This window comes from Perca fluviatilis, chromosome 8 (assembly GCF_010015445.1).
Source record: "Perca fluviatilis chromosome 8, GENO_Pfluv_1.0, whole genome shotgun sequence".
Classification (NCBI taxonomy): domain Eukaryota; kingdom Metazoa; phylum Chordata; class Actinopteri; order Perciformes; family Percidae; genus Perca; species Perca fluviatilis.
The window spans coordinates 32,705,109-32,718,715 of record NC_053119.1 but is presented as its reverse complement, the minus strand read 5'-3'; the positions used below and the strand labels follow the sequence as shown (position 1 = coordinate 32,718,715).

Below are 13,607 nucleotides of genomic sequence, written 5' to 3'. Positions count from 1 at the left end.
AGTTTCATTGTGTTTGATAGTTTTTGGTACTGTAGTTCCAAGTCTGCAATGGCCAATTTGAGATAACATTGTCTTTGGTTAAATATACTTTTTAGGAATCTCCACTCAAGTGTATATTCATAATTGCATTCATATAAAATAAAAAAGGTAAAGGAGTAAAACACAGCGCCATGAGTAAAAAAGGACAAAACTATATACAGTTTCATCCTTGAAATTAATACGTGGACCAGAAGAAAAATAAACAGGCTCTTCAAGAAAAGTCCAGGGTCTTGTTGACTCATAGAAGTGGGGCCGAATAATAAATGCTATCCAGTTTTGCCATTTAACACAATAACCCATATGACAAACTGTCAAATACTGCTATACATCCGGGTTTCTTACATCCCACCATCAAAGATAGCAGGTAATTCTTACTAAATATACGTATATATCTCATAACATATACAGTATGTATATCTCATATATGTATTTTTGAGTTGCATTATTTAACCTGAACTTATATTTACCCAGCTGACTATCTGCAGCAATAAAAATGAGCACAGCTCTTCAAGTTATTGTGCATTTGTTCAATGAAAATATGTTGCTTTCAATCTTCAAAATCAATCCAGGCCTATGCACTCTCAATAACTTTGGTTCATTGTGTTCAAAGCATCAGCATTTCATTTTGCTCTTTGGGGAAGCATGGGTCATTCATGAACTTTCTCCAGCTGGTTTGATGTTTGGCGGTCTTCTCCGCTTCCTTCCAGGATGATGTTGTTTCCTTGAGTTCTGCCTCCACAGACCTTCTCCGGCTGTTCCTTGGTCTTCCTGGCTTTCTTTTTCCACTGTGGGTTCCAGGTTAAGGCATGTTTGGTCGTGCTCGAGGGTGGTTTTCTCATGGTAAGCCTAATCCAACCCCATTTCCTCCGTTTGATTTGTGTTTCAAATGGTTATTGTTTAGTGATTTGCCAGAGCTCTGTATCAGTTATTGTGTTTGGTTAGTAGATTGGACGTTTCATAAGCATCTGTTTATGAAGGCTTGAAGTTTATTGCTTGCTGCTTTTGTGGCTCTCCATGTTTCTGCCCTGACGTTTGAGTTGAAGATACAGATTTCATTTTTTGTTTTGAACTCCGTATTTGTCTTAGTATTAAGCATCTACTGTATATAAGGTATTAAGAAGGATGATCTCTTCCAGTGCCTGTTTAAAGCATAGACTGTTTAAAACAGGTTCAAAGCTGTAATACCTGGAGATATGTACGATTTGCTGCTGTTTAATTAAACCAGTCTCACAGTGCAAATACATTATAAATATTTTTATTTTTACATTTCTTTGAAAATCTCATTTGATAAATATAACGAACATGTAAAGTCTTTACAATAAACAGAAGTATGCTTTGCTGTACACATTATTTACTGTATGGAACATTTTTGGTTTTACTAGGCCCTTGAAATTACAAACTCTATCACACTCTTTATGACCTGAGATGTACCCAAAGAAATAATACAATCACTTACCCAGACCCAACATCTTGATGTGGGTCTGGCTTGTCAGGCTAAGATATTTATATACACATTCACAATGACGCATACATTTTTTATAGACACCCCACACGCTTAATCATCACAAATAATGTTAAACCTTTCATGTTTGCTTATACACAGTTACACCGCCAGTAGCTACTAAGGCTGCTCCTTGGTCATCCATTTACAAAGTGCTCTATTACAGTGTTAAGTCCTCCTTGTATTCGTCTGTTGTTGCTCAGGGCCTCTGTCAGCTTGGTTTGCATGATCTCCTTGGTTGAGTATAAGGGCAGCTCCAGGGTTGAGAAACATGTGTGTGTCCTAGGGTAGTACCGGTCGTAGGAGAGGTCCTGGACTTGTTGAACTTTGACAGTCATCTTGATCTTTTCCATTTTATTAAACGGCACCCTTTCAAAGCCAGTCACAAACCCTAGTGGAGGGAAAAGTGGTAATCAGCAAATGTCTTGTGTTCTGCACTACCTTGAAGTCAGACTGCTGATTCAGACATAATTGTATCACTGCTCATGCTAACTACAGTATAACAGTTGTCCAAGCAACCACCTTTGTTGGTAAAACATCATCTACTTTCCCACAAAACACTAACCAGATAACAAGTGTCAAGAACAAAAAATTTTTAAACTTTCATAAACCATCTATATCGAAAAGGCTCTGGATGGTAAAACAATATTGATAATTTGTTTCCAATAATTAGTTGCCTTCCCTTGATTCAACATATACAGCAAGTCTAGTAGTAGTAGCAGATTTATTATTTTCTTTACAATACTTACAAAGGAAAGCTTTCTTTTGATCCTCAGTTAGTTCATCAAAAACCTCCCAAAACATCTGTATGGTGGGGTGTGGTGGTGTGGTATTGTACTCCCCCTCATAAACTGTGTTCTAAAAGCAGTGAAACAGACTGTTATTATTAAGTATTCAAATCAAGCACATGAGGAAGCGATAAATCAGGTGCAAAGAAAACTAGACCATGAGGAGCTCTTGTTTTGGACCTTACCTGTTTCAGCTTTTCCCAGTCTTGGAAGTCTTTGCCCACCAGCACTTCCTGCAGCTCCTTCGGTCGAAACAGCTTCACCAAATCCTTGTCACACACCTGGAAGAAGCCCCGCTTGAACTCCTGAAACACCCTCTCCACTGATGCGTTGAAGGCATGATTCACGTAGGCATCCACAAACTCCTTCCTGTTTAGCAGATTAAAGTTTCAAGTCAATAAATGGGTTTGTCCAATTGTTAACTGCTCTGTTCCACTTTATTTCAAGCACGAGTGATTGAAATCCAAACTCTTTGACAGGCATTTTCCCGTGGAACTTGGTAGCTTAATTTCCTCATCTACAAAATGTGTATGTTTGTGGTGTACTTTAAGAAACTTAGTGGCTTAAAAGGGGCAACATAGTACGATATAGTCTCTGGCTATGGCTGGATATCTAGTTTTGGCAAACATGTCGTTAACATAGTGTAAGCTGATTTATTGAGTTTCCTCGAAAAATAGCGAAATGCTCTGAATGAATTAGAAGAAGTGAAGCCATAGCATTCTGCGATGTCGTCAATATGGCATGTAATAAAAGTGTGTTGGTGGTTTTGGTTCATGCTGGTTTAGATCAGGGAGTCTCCTAGTTTTAGTTTTATTACATGTGGCTACAGTAGTTAGCACGCATTTACTCCGAGGGCTAACTTGGCTTGTCTACGTTTGTGAACGTCGTTGTCACCTTGAACATTCAAGGAATGATCATGACTGTATAAAGAACACTGGATACAGCGTTGGAGGCAGGGCCACATTTATTCCCATGGGAGTTGCTTAGTGGCACATGAAGCTATAAAAAAAGTTATAAAAAAGTAAGTTTTAATTCAAAGTTTGATCACTAAATACAAGGGGTTATTTTGTCTTGTTTTTTTATCTCTTAAATGCTTTGTTTAGGAAGGCTTTATTTTATTTTTTCACCATAACAATGGATTGCACAATTATTTGTTTTGTGGAAGAGGTCGCTCATTGTGGAAAACACCAAATTATCGGCAGACAGTTCCTCTCGGCCATTTTGAGCTTTCATTGTTTGAGGTTTTGTAACCCACAACTTCACTGTTTTAGGTCCACTCTCCCTGCACTCATAGCAGTGATAGGGGACTCGAGTCGCTATTCTCTAGACCAGGGGTCTTCAACGTTTTTTAAGCCAAGGACCCCTTAACTGAAAGAGAGACGGAGCAGGGACCCCCTACTACATGTATTGTATAAAATGAAGTTGCATATTAAACTGGGCCTACAATAACGTGCAGGGCGGCCTAAAGCCTTTATACATACCTTTTTTTGCATAGAATACTAAGCAATTAAAATAGCCTAATAATTGTTGGCATGATTTTTTTAATCATGTTTTAATGTTTAAACATACATGTGGCACAGTGAATCCTTGTAGGATGGCTACCTTAGTGACTACCTTACCTATAGGCCAGTGAGCAGTGGGGATTTATATTTGCTAATAATATGTTGGATTTATGTTAAGACTTTTTATTTTTTGAAAAAGACTTTCAAAAATTAACAATAATTTGGATCCCCTCCTGCATTGACTCTGAGGACCCCCCCCTAGGGGTCCCGGACCCCCTGTTGAAGATCCCTACTGTGTGTGTGTATTGTGAACCCATATATTAATACTAATGTCACAAATATTTGGGCAGAGTAATAAATGCTTACTTATTTTGACCTGTAACTGGCTTTTCAGGATTTTCAAGATCAAGGTCAACCTCTGTCCCATCCCAGTTGATCTGTTGATCAGTTATAAGAAAGAAGATGGTGATATCACTACTTTGGTAAAAGATAATGGATTCTCAGTTGGATATCAGAAGGAAGATAAATGAGAATAGATTATTGACCATCTATAAAACACATACTTTGAAATTCTCGTAGAGACTTTCTATGACATTGTCTTCGTAGACTTCTAGGATTTCCAGCAGACCCCTTGAAGCACAAACAAAGGAACATTTAATATGCTGTACAATATTTACAGTATGATAAGAGAAATCAGCACCTAAAACCAAAGGTGTGTGTGATTTAAATAAACAGTCATTTCCTCTTACTTTCCGACACATGGGCTGAATTCTATCATATCCACCAGTGAAGGCTTGACACCGAGCAGCTTCTTGAACAGCGCCAATGGGAAGGGTAGGTGTATGATGCACTGGTTGTACATAGCCAATCCACACAGAAGCCCAAACTGGAAGTATCTCTGGACCTCATATGTTGCCTGTTGTTGATGGAAGAGACATTTTTATGTCAGAAAAATAGAAAAGAAATATGGCATTTCTTTATGAGGTACGATCTGATTTGAATATTATTTAATTATTATTACGTATCAACATCAGAAGGGAATCCATTGAATAGTGATTTCTGAAAAAAAAAAAATAATTCTGTATGAGGATGTCTCACTTTGGAAGGGAACCATGCCAGTGTTTCGGAGTCGTTGAACATGAACATCCCATATTCAACTGACACCATCTCGTGAAAGACTTCGTGAAAAAAGTCTTTTTTGTAGAGCTGTATATCATCGTGTGTAAGGTTTTCATCAAAATCAATCTAGAAGACACAAAGGCACAAACTAAGTTTTCCTCCGGGTACAGTGGCTTATACAAGAGTAACTATACAATAATGCAAGTTTAGTGACTTTACTATCATATCAAAACTACATAATTACCACAAGTGGCAACTTGTAGTCACTGTGACAAGCAACCGCCAGTAGTTCAAGGGTGTCTTCCAAAACTGATCCTCGCCTCACGTCCAGTTGAAAGCACAGGTCTTGAGGGAAAATCCATCCATATTCCCAAAACAAATCCAAATAGGTGCGTTGTTTTGCTTCCATCTGGAATAAAGTTCAAGATTTCATTTCTCACAGCTTATTTTACCGTTGTTGTGTTGTGTAACTGACGCCTAATTTCAATGTGTTTCTCACATGGAGAACGTATTCTTTCATACTGCAATAATACACACTGAATAAAAAACAGGATTTCCTGATGATTTCTTGATCCTGAAAGTATTGTGTGTAAAGGCTAGTATGAGGCACAGTTCAAGGATTCAGTTACCTTGGTGATTTCAGCATTCATGTCAAAAGCCAATTGCTTTGACTCCAGATCCATCAGAATTGGAAAGCTACAAAGGATAAGTGGCTCTGCAGGCATATTCTGAAAGGGAAAAAAACATACAGGTCTTTCACATTTAACAGTATGTATATGGTCACCATTGAAGATCCCAGAATTTCTGTTTGTATTGTATGTGTCTGAAAAGTGACAGAAACAAAGGAAGACCTTGTACCTTGCGTTGTGACCGTAAACGCCAAAGCTGCAGATCCTCAATAAGAAAGTCATTGTCAATCAACAAACAAAAATCCCTTTCTGGCATCTTTCGAGGCTCTGCAATCCTGCTGTTGGCCTTTAAAATAAGTGTTGTATTTATTAGTTTAAAGGTATAGCAAAGTAAAAAGCTAAAATATAATATAAAAAATATTTTGTTGTAAAAGTGAGTAGGATTACTGCTTAGGGATCATTCTTTGTGACATTCATAGAAAATACAGCCTATAACTGATACTGACGTTGTACATGTACTGGAGGACTAGTAGCAGGTTTCTGACTCCAGAGTTGCGAGGAACAGGCTCATAGGACAGGATCAGTGAGAGGGCTTGCTTCCACACCTTAACATGTCTAACCATGGTGGAAGGTGACAGTGAGGACCACCAGTCCCCTGAAGAAGACAACATAGAGATTTGCAGACATTAATGTCAGAGAGCATTTAACAACTAAGCCAATGTTAAGAACATACCTTCAAACTATTAAAGGTATAATCCTTGAAGTTTCAGTCCAGGTTGATTTGGGGACACCCATGGTTACCAGGGTTACAGCAACTGGGATTTCATAATATTCGTTGAGCAGCTACTTTGTTAAAGGTGCCCTGCCACACGTAGTTCATTACTTTGTGGTAATGTCTGAAGTTCTACCATGGACTCACATTTCATGTGGAAAAAAATGCCTTGGTTACCTTGTTTCAAGCCATTCTAGCATGGTATAGAAAGCCTGCAGGAAACTCGATTTCTGCCAGTTCTCATTAATATTCAACAAGCTAAGCTGCTTGACTCTGATTGGTAAACATCTAGCCAATGAGAGCCTGGCTATCAGCATCCTTTACCCAGCACAACTGGGCGAGCTCATGAATAGTAATGAGCTCAGGCAACATGATGTCAGACTGACCAGCTTTTGTAATTGGCCTGCTTTCTCTGCTTATTTCTTTTCAGTGGCTAGAGCTGACAGAGTCACGACATAACACAAACACATATGGACCTAATATATTTAAAAAAATACAAGTAAAAAACGGTTTTGTGTGGCAGGGCACCTTTAAGAATACAACAGCAGCCATCCATAAAAACTGCTCTATGGAGAGGTAACTGCTGATTGCAAAAACATTGAATGGCTAATGCAGAAAGTATGCAGACAATAGTCTTAAAAATGGGGTTTGATTTCATGAAAACTCTAGGATTATAACTTTAATGTATATAACATTATTAAAAGAACAAGATAAAAATGTGTTTTGCTTGATACTCCATGTGTGGTGGAGACAGTACCTATGACCTGGATGCTGTCAGTAGACAAGTTTATTACAGCAGCAGCGACCACCTCAGAAAGCTTTGTGCTTTTTTGCCGTTTGTGTTTTTGGATCACATGCAGGAGCTCATTGAGAAGCAGGTAGATTCTCAATCCCTCCACTCCCACAGGCTTCTTATCAAGGCAAGGAAGCAAATGCAGGACAGCAGCCTCAAGCTGTTAGTTAGAAAAAAGGACAACAAGGAAAAAAACATCAGGACATTTTGGTTATTTTTTTAACTGCCTCAGACAAGTTAGCAGTCTTATAAATCTCACTGTGCCAGTAACAAATAAATAGTAATAAATAAATAAGTAAATAGATAACCAGATTTATATTTGTAATTTTATTTATGTTATGAAAAAACAGAAATACTGCAATTTAAGCACTGTGGTACGCCATGCAGGAGATGGCCTTGAAATACGAGAGTGTTGGCAGCCATGTACACATTAGATCCATTTCAGTTACATACCTCTGCGAAAACATTGTCCTTCTTTACCAGTTTCTTGAAAGCTCGTCGTGCAAGTGACAAGTTCAAGCCAGAGTACTTTGATGAAGTCTGGAAATGTTTATCTTCGCTAAAGATACAAAGAAAAAAGACTAAGCTCACATCCATATTGTACCAGCAGCTCTGTGTAGCACAGTGCTGCTTTGAGATAAGTGCTGAGCATGCTAACATGCTCACATTGACAATGCTAACATGCTGATATTTAGCAGGTAGGCTATAATGTGTATTGTGATCAACATTTTAGTTTAGTACTAAAGCAAGGTACAGTTGAGGCTGATGGGAAGGTCATTAGTTTTGTAGTATTGGACAAAATTGAAACTTTGACCCGATGATGTTGCTAAAATGCGGTCAGGAAATTACCAAAGTAATTGAAATGTATCATTTGGGAACCATGAATGTCTGTGCCAAATATCATCACAATCATTATAGTTGTTGAGATATTCCAATCTTACCGACAGATAGGGTTGGGTATCGTTTAGATTTTAACGATTCTGATTCCAATTCCGATTCTTCCTTTCGTTTTTATCGATTCTCGATTCCGATTTTTTGAGTGGTGGAGTTGAAACGGGTCACATGCTTATTTCACAAATAAGAGGAAAGTTATTCCGATGGAATCGTAATTTTTTTTTAAACGATTCCGAGTAGGAATCGGTTCTCGATGCCCAACCCTACCGACAGACAGACAGACAGCTAGCATGGCTAAAAAGTAAATGTTGTAATTCACAAGATCAAAAGAAGGGATGATCATCTACTGTGTTTACCTTTGCTCAAGGAAGCTTGCATTCGCACAAGATGCAGAGGAGAACATCCTGTGAATTTCCCTGTGAAGATTTAAAATTTTTAGTCGATTGCACTGAGAAAACATTGTTACATGTAATAGCTAGGGATCCAAATTAATAGTTTAATTCATGACACAGTAATTACATATACACTTCTAATGCAATATACTTACTGTTTAATGTTTTTCCATGACTTTGAATCACATTCAGAGGTCCATTTGTCAATCTTATCATCAAGACAATGCCGTGTTACATCGTTGTTTGCCTCTTCATGAAGGTCCTGCCAAATAAAAAAGTTGGGTTTTTGGTCACATCGTTATACTGTACACTCGAACCATCATGGTCTGTACTGTATGTATTTGTGTTGGTACCTCATTAGACCTGCATGTTGCAAATGAACAGTTTCCTCCTGCGAAGATGTTTCTGACTTTAGGATCATCAGTGGTGTCTGGAATAATGATAGAATAAAAATGTAATCTCTTTCGTGAAACCATTCATTGCATTCATATTATTAATTCACTTATTTTAGAAATGTAGTTACCCGGTGGCAGTTGAACAGGTAGCGGCACAGATGGATGACTCTCTTCTCCATGTCCCAGCTGCCCCTGCTCTCCACACCCAAAGGAGTAGACCCTCTTGGAGTCTGTCAACACTAATGTGTGATGTCTGCGTAGGTGATATATTACAGACATGTTTAATCAGAGACATAAAGATACTTTGATTGTCTAGTTTTTTGTATAGCTTTCATTGGAGCAGCTTCCAAGACTCTTGCAATATTTAAAGTAAAATTCTGTTCTCAGAATGACTGCATTATGAAAGGTGATATACTGTACCGTCCACATGCAGTCTTGGAGACCTTTGCCCCCCAGAGCTCTGCAACAAGCCGGGGTCGTAGTTCATCTCTGAATGAGTTGTGCCCAAGCTGTCCATATTGGCCAGAGCCAAATGTAAACACTGCACCAGTCTGAGGAAGCAACCATACTACTATAGTTTAAAGTTCCTTAGCACCTTGGGTCCACCCAACTTAATTTAAAACCAATTCCGTCACTCCATTTGTACATAGTTGTTATTTGGTGAGTAAATTGTAATTATTTTATTTATAATGTGTGATAATAATAATAATGATAATGTATACTTTATTAATCCCGCAAGGGAAAATTACAGTGTTTTCACTCTGTTGTTATTATTATACACATTACACACATGCTCAGTATCTATATGTGCACTAATGGAGAGATGTCAAAGTGAGGGAGGTGCCCATGGAAAGGCGCCCCGAGCTGTTGGGGGTTCAGTGCCTTGCTCAAGAGCACCTTCGCAGTGCCCAGGAGGTGAACTGGCACCTCTCCAGCTACCAGTCCACCACCATACTTTGGTATGACCGGTTCCCAGCCCAACTCCCTACTGACTGAGCTACTGCCACCCACCACCTGATGCTGTCTGCGTGATAGAAAGCACTCTTTTTCAAGCAATTATGTGTAAAGGTAAATGTGTAAAATGTGTTAAATTAGTGGTTACAACATCTAATAACACTAACAATACTGTACACAAACTTGTGAGAAGTTACTAAGGAAAAGTCGGGATAGAGTACAAATCAGGAATCTAACCTTTGTCAAAATGGCAGTGTGGTCCTTTCCACAGGAAATATTAATTGTTTCCTTCATGTTCAGGCAATGAACAGCAGTTGGTGTATGTCTGTCTATAGAAATAAATTAACAAAAGTTTGCATGTCATGAAAATACAGTAGTATAGATATGTTTTAAACTAACTACTGCACATTTATTGCTTGTATATTTAATCTTTAAAGGTATGTAAAAAATTAAAGTGAAGGAAGCAAATACAAATTGAACTTGTTGCAAAAGTACCTGTTGTGTCTCCCAGCCCGAGTTGTCCACAGTGGTTTCTGCCCCAGCCGAACACACCTCCAGAGACAGAGAGGGCGAAGCTCTGCTCTCCCCCTGCAGCGATCTGGACCAAGGGGAGCGCTGACAGGGATCGGAGGTGTTGGGGTGAATTGGCACCGGGCTTCCTCTTCCCCAAACCCAGCTGGCCCCTGGAGTCCTGGCCCCATGTATACACCTGACCATCTGTGGAGAAATAACCATGACTTTGTGAGCTCACTAGTGCAGTCTACAATACTGTAGTCCCGCATTGCCAGACCTTCCACCACAGTGCTGCGGAGGAGGGTCTGGCTAGTCCACACAGCATTCCGGGATGGGTGGAAAAAAACGTGCTCTGGTTTATTGGCATGTCTTTAAACCAATCACAATCATCTTGGGCGGAGCTAAGCACCGGAAGGAGCCCTGGTGCCTGCAAAATAGCCTCGGGAAGGAACTTGTTTTGGTGGAACGTGTACGTTGAAAAGTTGGTTTAGTCGTGCAACAGAAAACTCAGATTCGACAGACTAGCTAGCTGTCTGGGTTTACCCTGCAGAGATCTGAGGAGCAGTTAACCATAGTCCTCAGAAATTGACCAGAGTTTAAAATTCCAACACAAAGAAAGCGGAAGGTAACGGACATCCGGCCTAAAAGAAGGAAATCCAGTGGAATTTCCGCCGGCACCGAAGCATTCCCGGGAGTGGAACGTCATGGATATAGACTAACAATACTGTAATCTGATTTCTTAAAACTCTTGCCTGACATCTGGTCTCAGTCACAACTGGTGTATAGCAAATATTCTTCAACACAAAACTGTGTGATGTGTTTTACTTCACCGCCCAGAAAGGACAACCGCAGCAAGCGCCCACGAAATGTTTCAGTCAGTGATTGTACTGCTAGGAAGAGACCTACACGTTCAGCAGAAGGACTAAAACCCAACAAGAAAGTGACCGACAGCAAAGACAAACATGGATAACCATTGGTGTGGCTTTTCCTCTTGGAAGGCGCTGAAAAAAGAAAATGACTAAGGTCAGACACAAATGTCACCTTACTGCTCTTCAACAAGTTAGTAATGGGTTTTGTGACGTATTAGGTGTAGGAATTATTGCTATATCATCCAAAGCTTGCATCATGTGTTGTTGTCATTACTTAGAATTCCTCATGGGGGCGACAGAAACTATGCACTATAGCTTAAAGGATTTACAGTATCTTGTTTTCATATATGTCAATGCACTGACTCATTCAATCATATGCACTGGATGCCGGTAGTATGTGGATACAAGAAAAATACATACAACATGTTTTTGCCTTTGAGCCAATAGGCTACTCCTGTGGTAGAAATGAGGATCCTAATAATCATAAAGGATCCGTTCACCCAAATTACACACAAATAAACACCTTGAAACATTGAAGTTTCCTTTTAAATGAAAAAAGAGAATTACATAAATAATATCAACAGCAAAATCTCTTTCTCAATCCTTACAAATCTTTGTAATTGTTTTATACTCTGAGCACCAATAAAGGCAGAAGGCTCATAAAATAACCAAGGCACATAAAACCCAACCTATCTGAATGGCTGGATTCTGTAGTACTAGATATATTCCTCCTTTTTAGCTTGAACATCAGTTGAACATAACATAAATTACATAAATTGTAATTTATAAATTGAACTGATCAATTTATTGTTCAATTTATGTAAAAACATAAATTGAATTTATTGTTCAATTTATGTAAAAACATAAATTGAACTGATGTTCAATTTATTGTTCACTTTACTGTACCTTTGGTCAGAGCAACTGAATGCTGGCTCCCACAAGCAACCTGACAAACTGGTATGCTACACAAAGCTTCCAGGGGCCTGAGAGAACAAGAAACAGAAATAATTTATACTGTAAGCTTGAATACTTAGTTATAAGAGCTGTATCCAAGTAAAGATTTTGTAAGACACATTTAAAAAAAAGTCACATGTTCAAAATCTCTGACATTTTACTTCTTTTTTTTTTTTTATTCAGGACAGTGATTGACAGCATAACCTTAGCTGCTCCTTACCTTGGAATGTAAGTACGAGTTGCATCCACACAGAGAACCTTTCCTCTCTCAGACAGCAGTGTGACCATATCATCACCACAACTCACAGCCTTAATCTTCTCTTTACACTCAACAAACTCTGAAAGAACACAGACCACAGGTACACAGCAGGTGTCAGGTTATATGTCACCATTACTGCAAATGAGAAAACTTGTTTGGTTGAGTTAACTTGCTATACGTAAATAAATACAGGCAGGAACAGAACACAAGACTGATGCTCACTCTGTTTTCCTCGGACTCTTCTCCCATCTTTGCTCACATTTGTGCGAATAATGAACGAGTTTCCGTTACTTTTGACGAAAGCCAGCACGTTGTGACCTCCGGACAGATCCGTGATGTGATAACTGACGTTCAAAAGATGAACCCCATTATCTGGTGTAGGCCCACTGTCGACATTTGAGCCATCTTTTAAGCGAAAGCCCCGCTGACTGTCCTCTCCCCATGTAAACATGTTGTCACAGCGCCTCTGCGGAGCCCACAGCTGCTTTTTAGTACTCGGTAACGAAACTTAAAGTGGAAACAAACTCTGCTGTGAGCAACGGAAAACAAAACCTAAACTTAAAAATGATCAGTAGGATGAAACGAAACTACAACACGCCAGGTGATGGGTTACCTTTAAACGAAGACAAATGAAAGTGAAACTAAGAATGGCTGTATGAATCGCTATTTTTTTATTAACCCTTGTGTGGTGTTCATATTTTTGTTACACAGTCAACGTTCCTGGGTCTGGTGGACCCACCACATTATTAGGCTTTTAAAGCCATAACAATTTATGTAAAAATACTTCATAGATGTTTACTTTAGCTCAATTACCAATGATATATAGGCTACATCATTTATGGTTCATATTTGCCATTTACCCCTTTGAGATCACATTTATGATCAATATGATGATCTTCGGTTTTTTGTGAGAAAATAAGGAAATTGAATTATAAAAAAGGTTTAAAAAAATAGAAACAAGATTTGTGATCATTATTTGTGCTTATTTCTTAGAATTTAATCATAACAGGTGTTGAAGATAAAAAAGTTAAAACCATGCTTATGTTTTAGTACAATATACTTTTAGGTAAAAAATTTAAACTGTTGTGTGACTGAGTTAAGGGATGTTTCAATACTGATTAAGCCTAATCAGCATTGGTCTGGCTCACACCTACTCAAGTTTCTAAAGAATTAATTAGGTCATGTCTGTTATTTAGCATGAATGTAGATGCTCTAGAAGACTTATTGTTTAAAC

General features: G+C 38.7%; 1 protein-coding gene across 2 annotated transcripts; it reads right to left on the bottom strand.

Moving 5' to 3' along the window:
• Window positions 1–1,278: 1,278 nt before the first annotated feature.
• LOC120564017 (probable E3 ubiquitin-protein ligase HERC4) lies at window positions 1,279–12,982 on the bottom strand. 2 transcript variants are annotated; one of them, XM_039808603.1, is made up of 23 exons: window positions 12,596–12,982; window positions 12,335–12,452; window positions 12,067–12,143; window positions 10,274–10,495; window positions 10,016–10,107; window positions 9,245–9,375; window positions 8,953–9,077; window positions 8,783–8,859; window positions 8,585–8,691; window positions 8,394–8,453; window positions 7,597–7,702; window positions 7,108–7,303; window positions 6,085–6,233; window positions 5,808–5,924; window positions 5,579–5,677; window positions 5,194–5,358; window positions 4,929–5,075; window positions 4,580–4,746; window positions 4,394–4,460; window positions 4,197–4,267; window positions 2,514–2,697; window positions 2,290–2,398; window positions 1,279–1,931 (listed from the first exon to the last, which is right to left on the bottom strand). In XM_039808603.1, the coding sequence occupies exons 1-23, from the start codon at window positions 12,822–12,824 to the stop codon at window positions 1,678–1,680; spliced, it is 3,069 nt and encodes a 1,022-aa protein (XP_039664537.1). In that variant the 5' UTR covers window positions 12,825–12,982; the 3' UTR covers window positions 1,279–1,677. The 2 variants fall into 2 exon arrangements, with proteins under 2 accessions (XP_039664537.1, XP_039664538.1); XM_039808604.1 differs by lacking the exon at window positions 12,067–12,143 and having other exon boundaries at window positions 12,596–12,731.
• Between the last annotated feature and the right edge of the window lie 625 nt (window positions 12,983–13,607).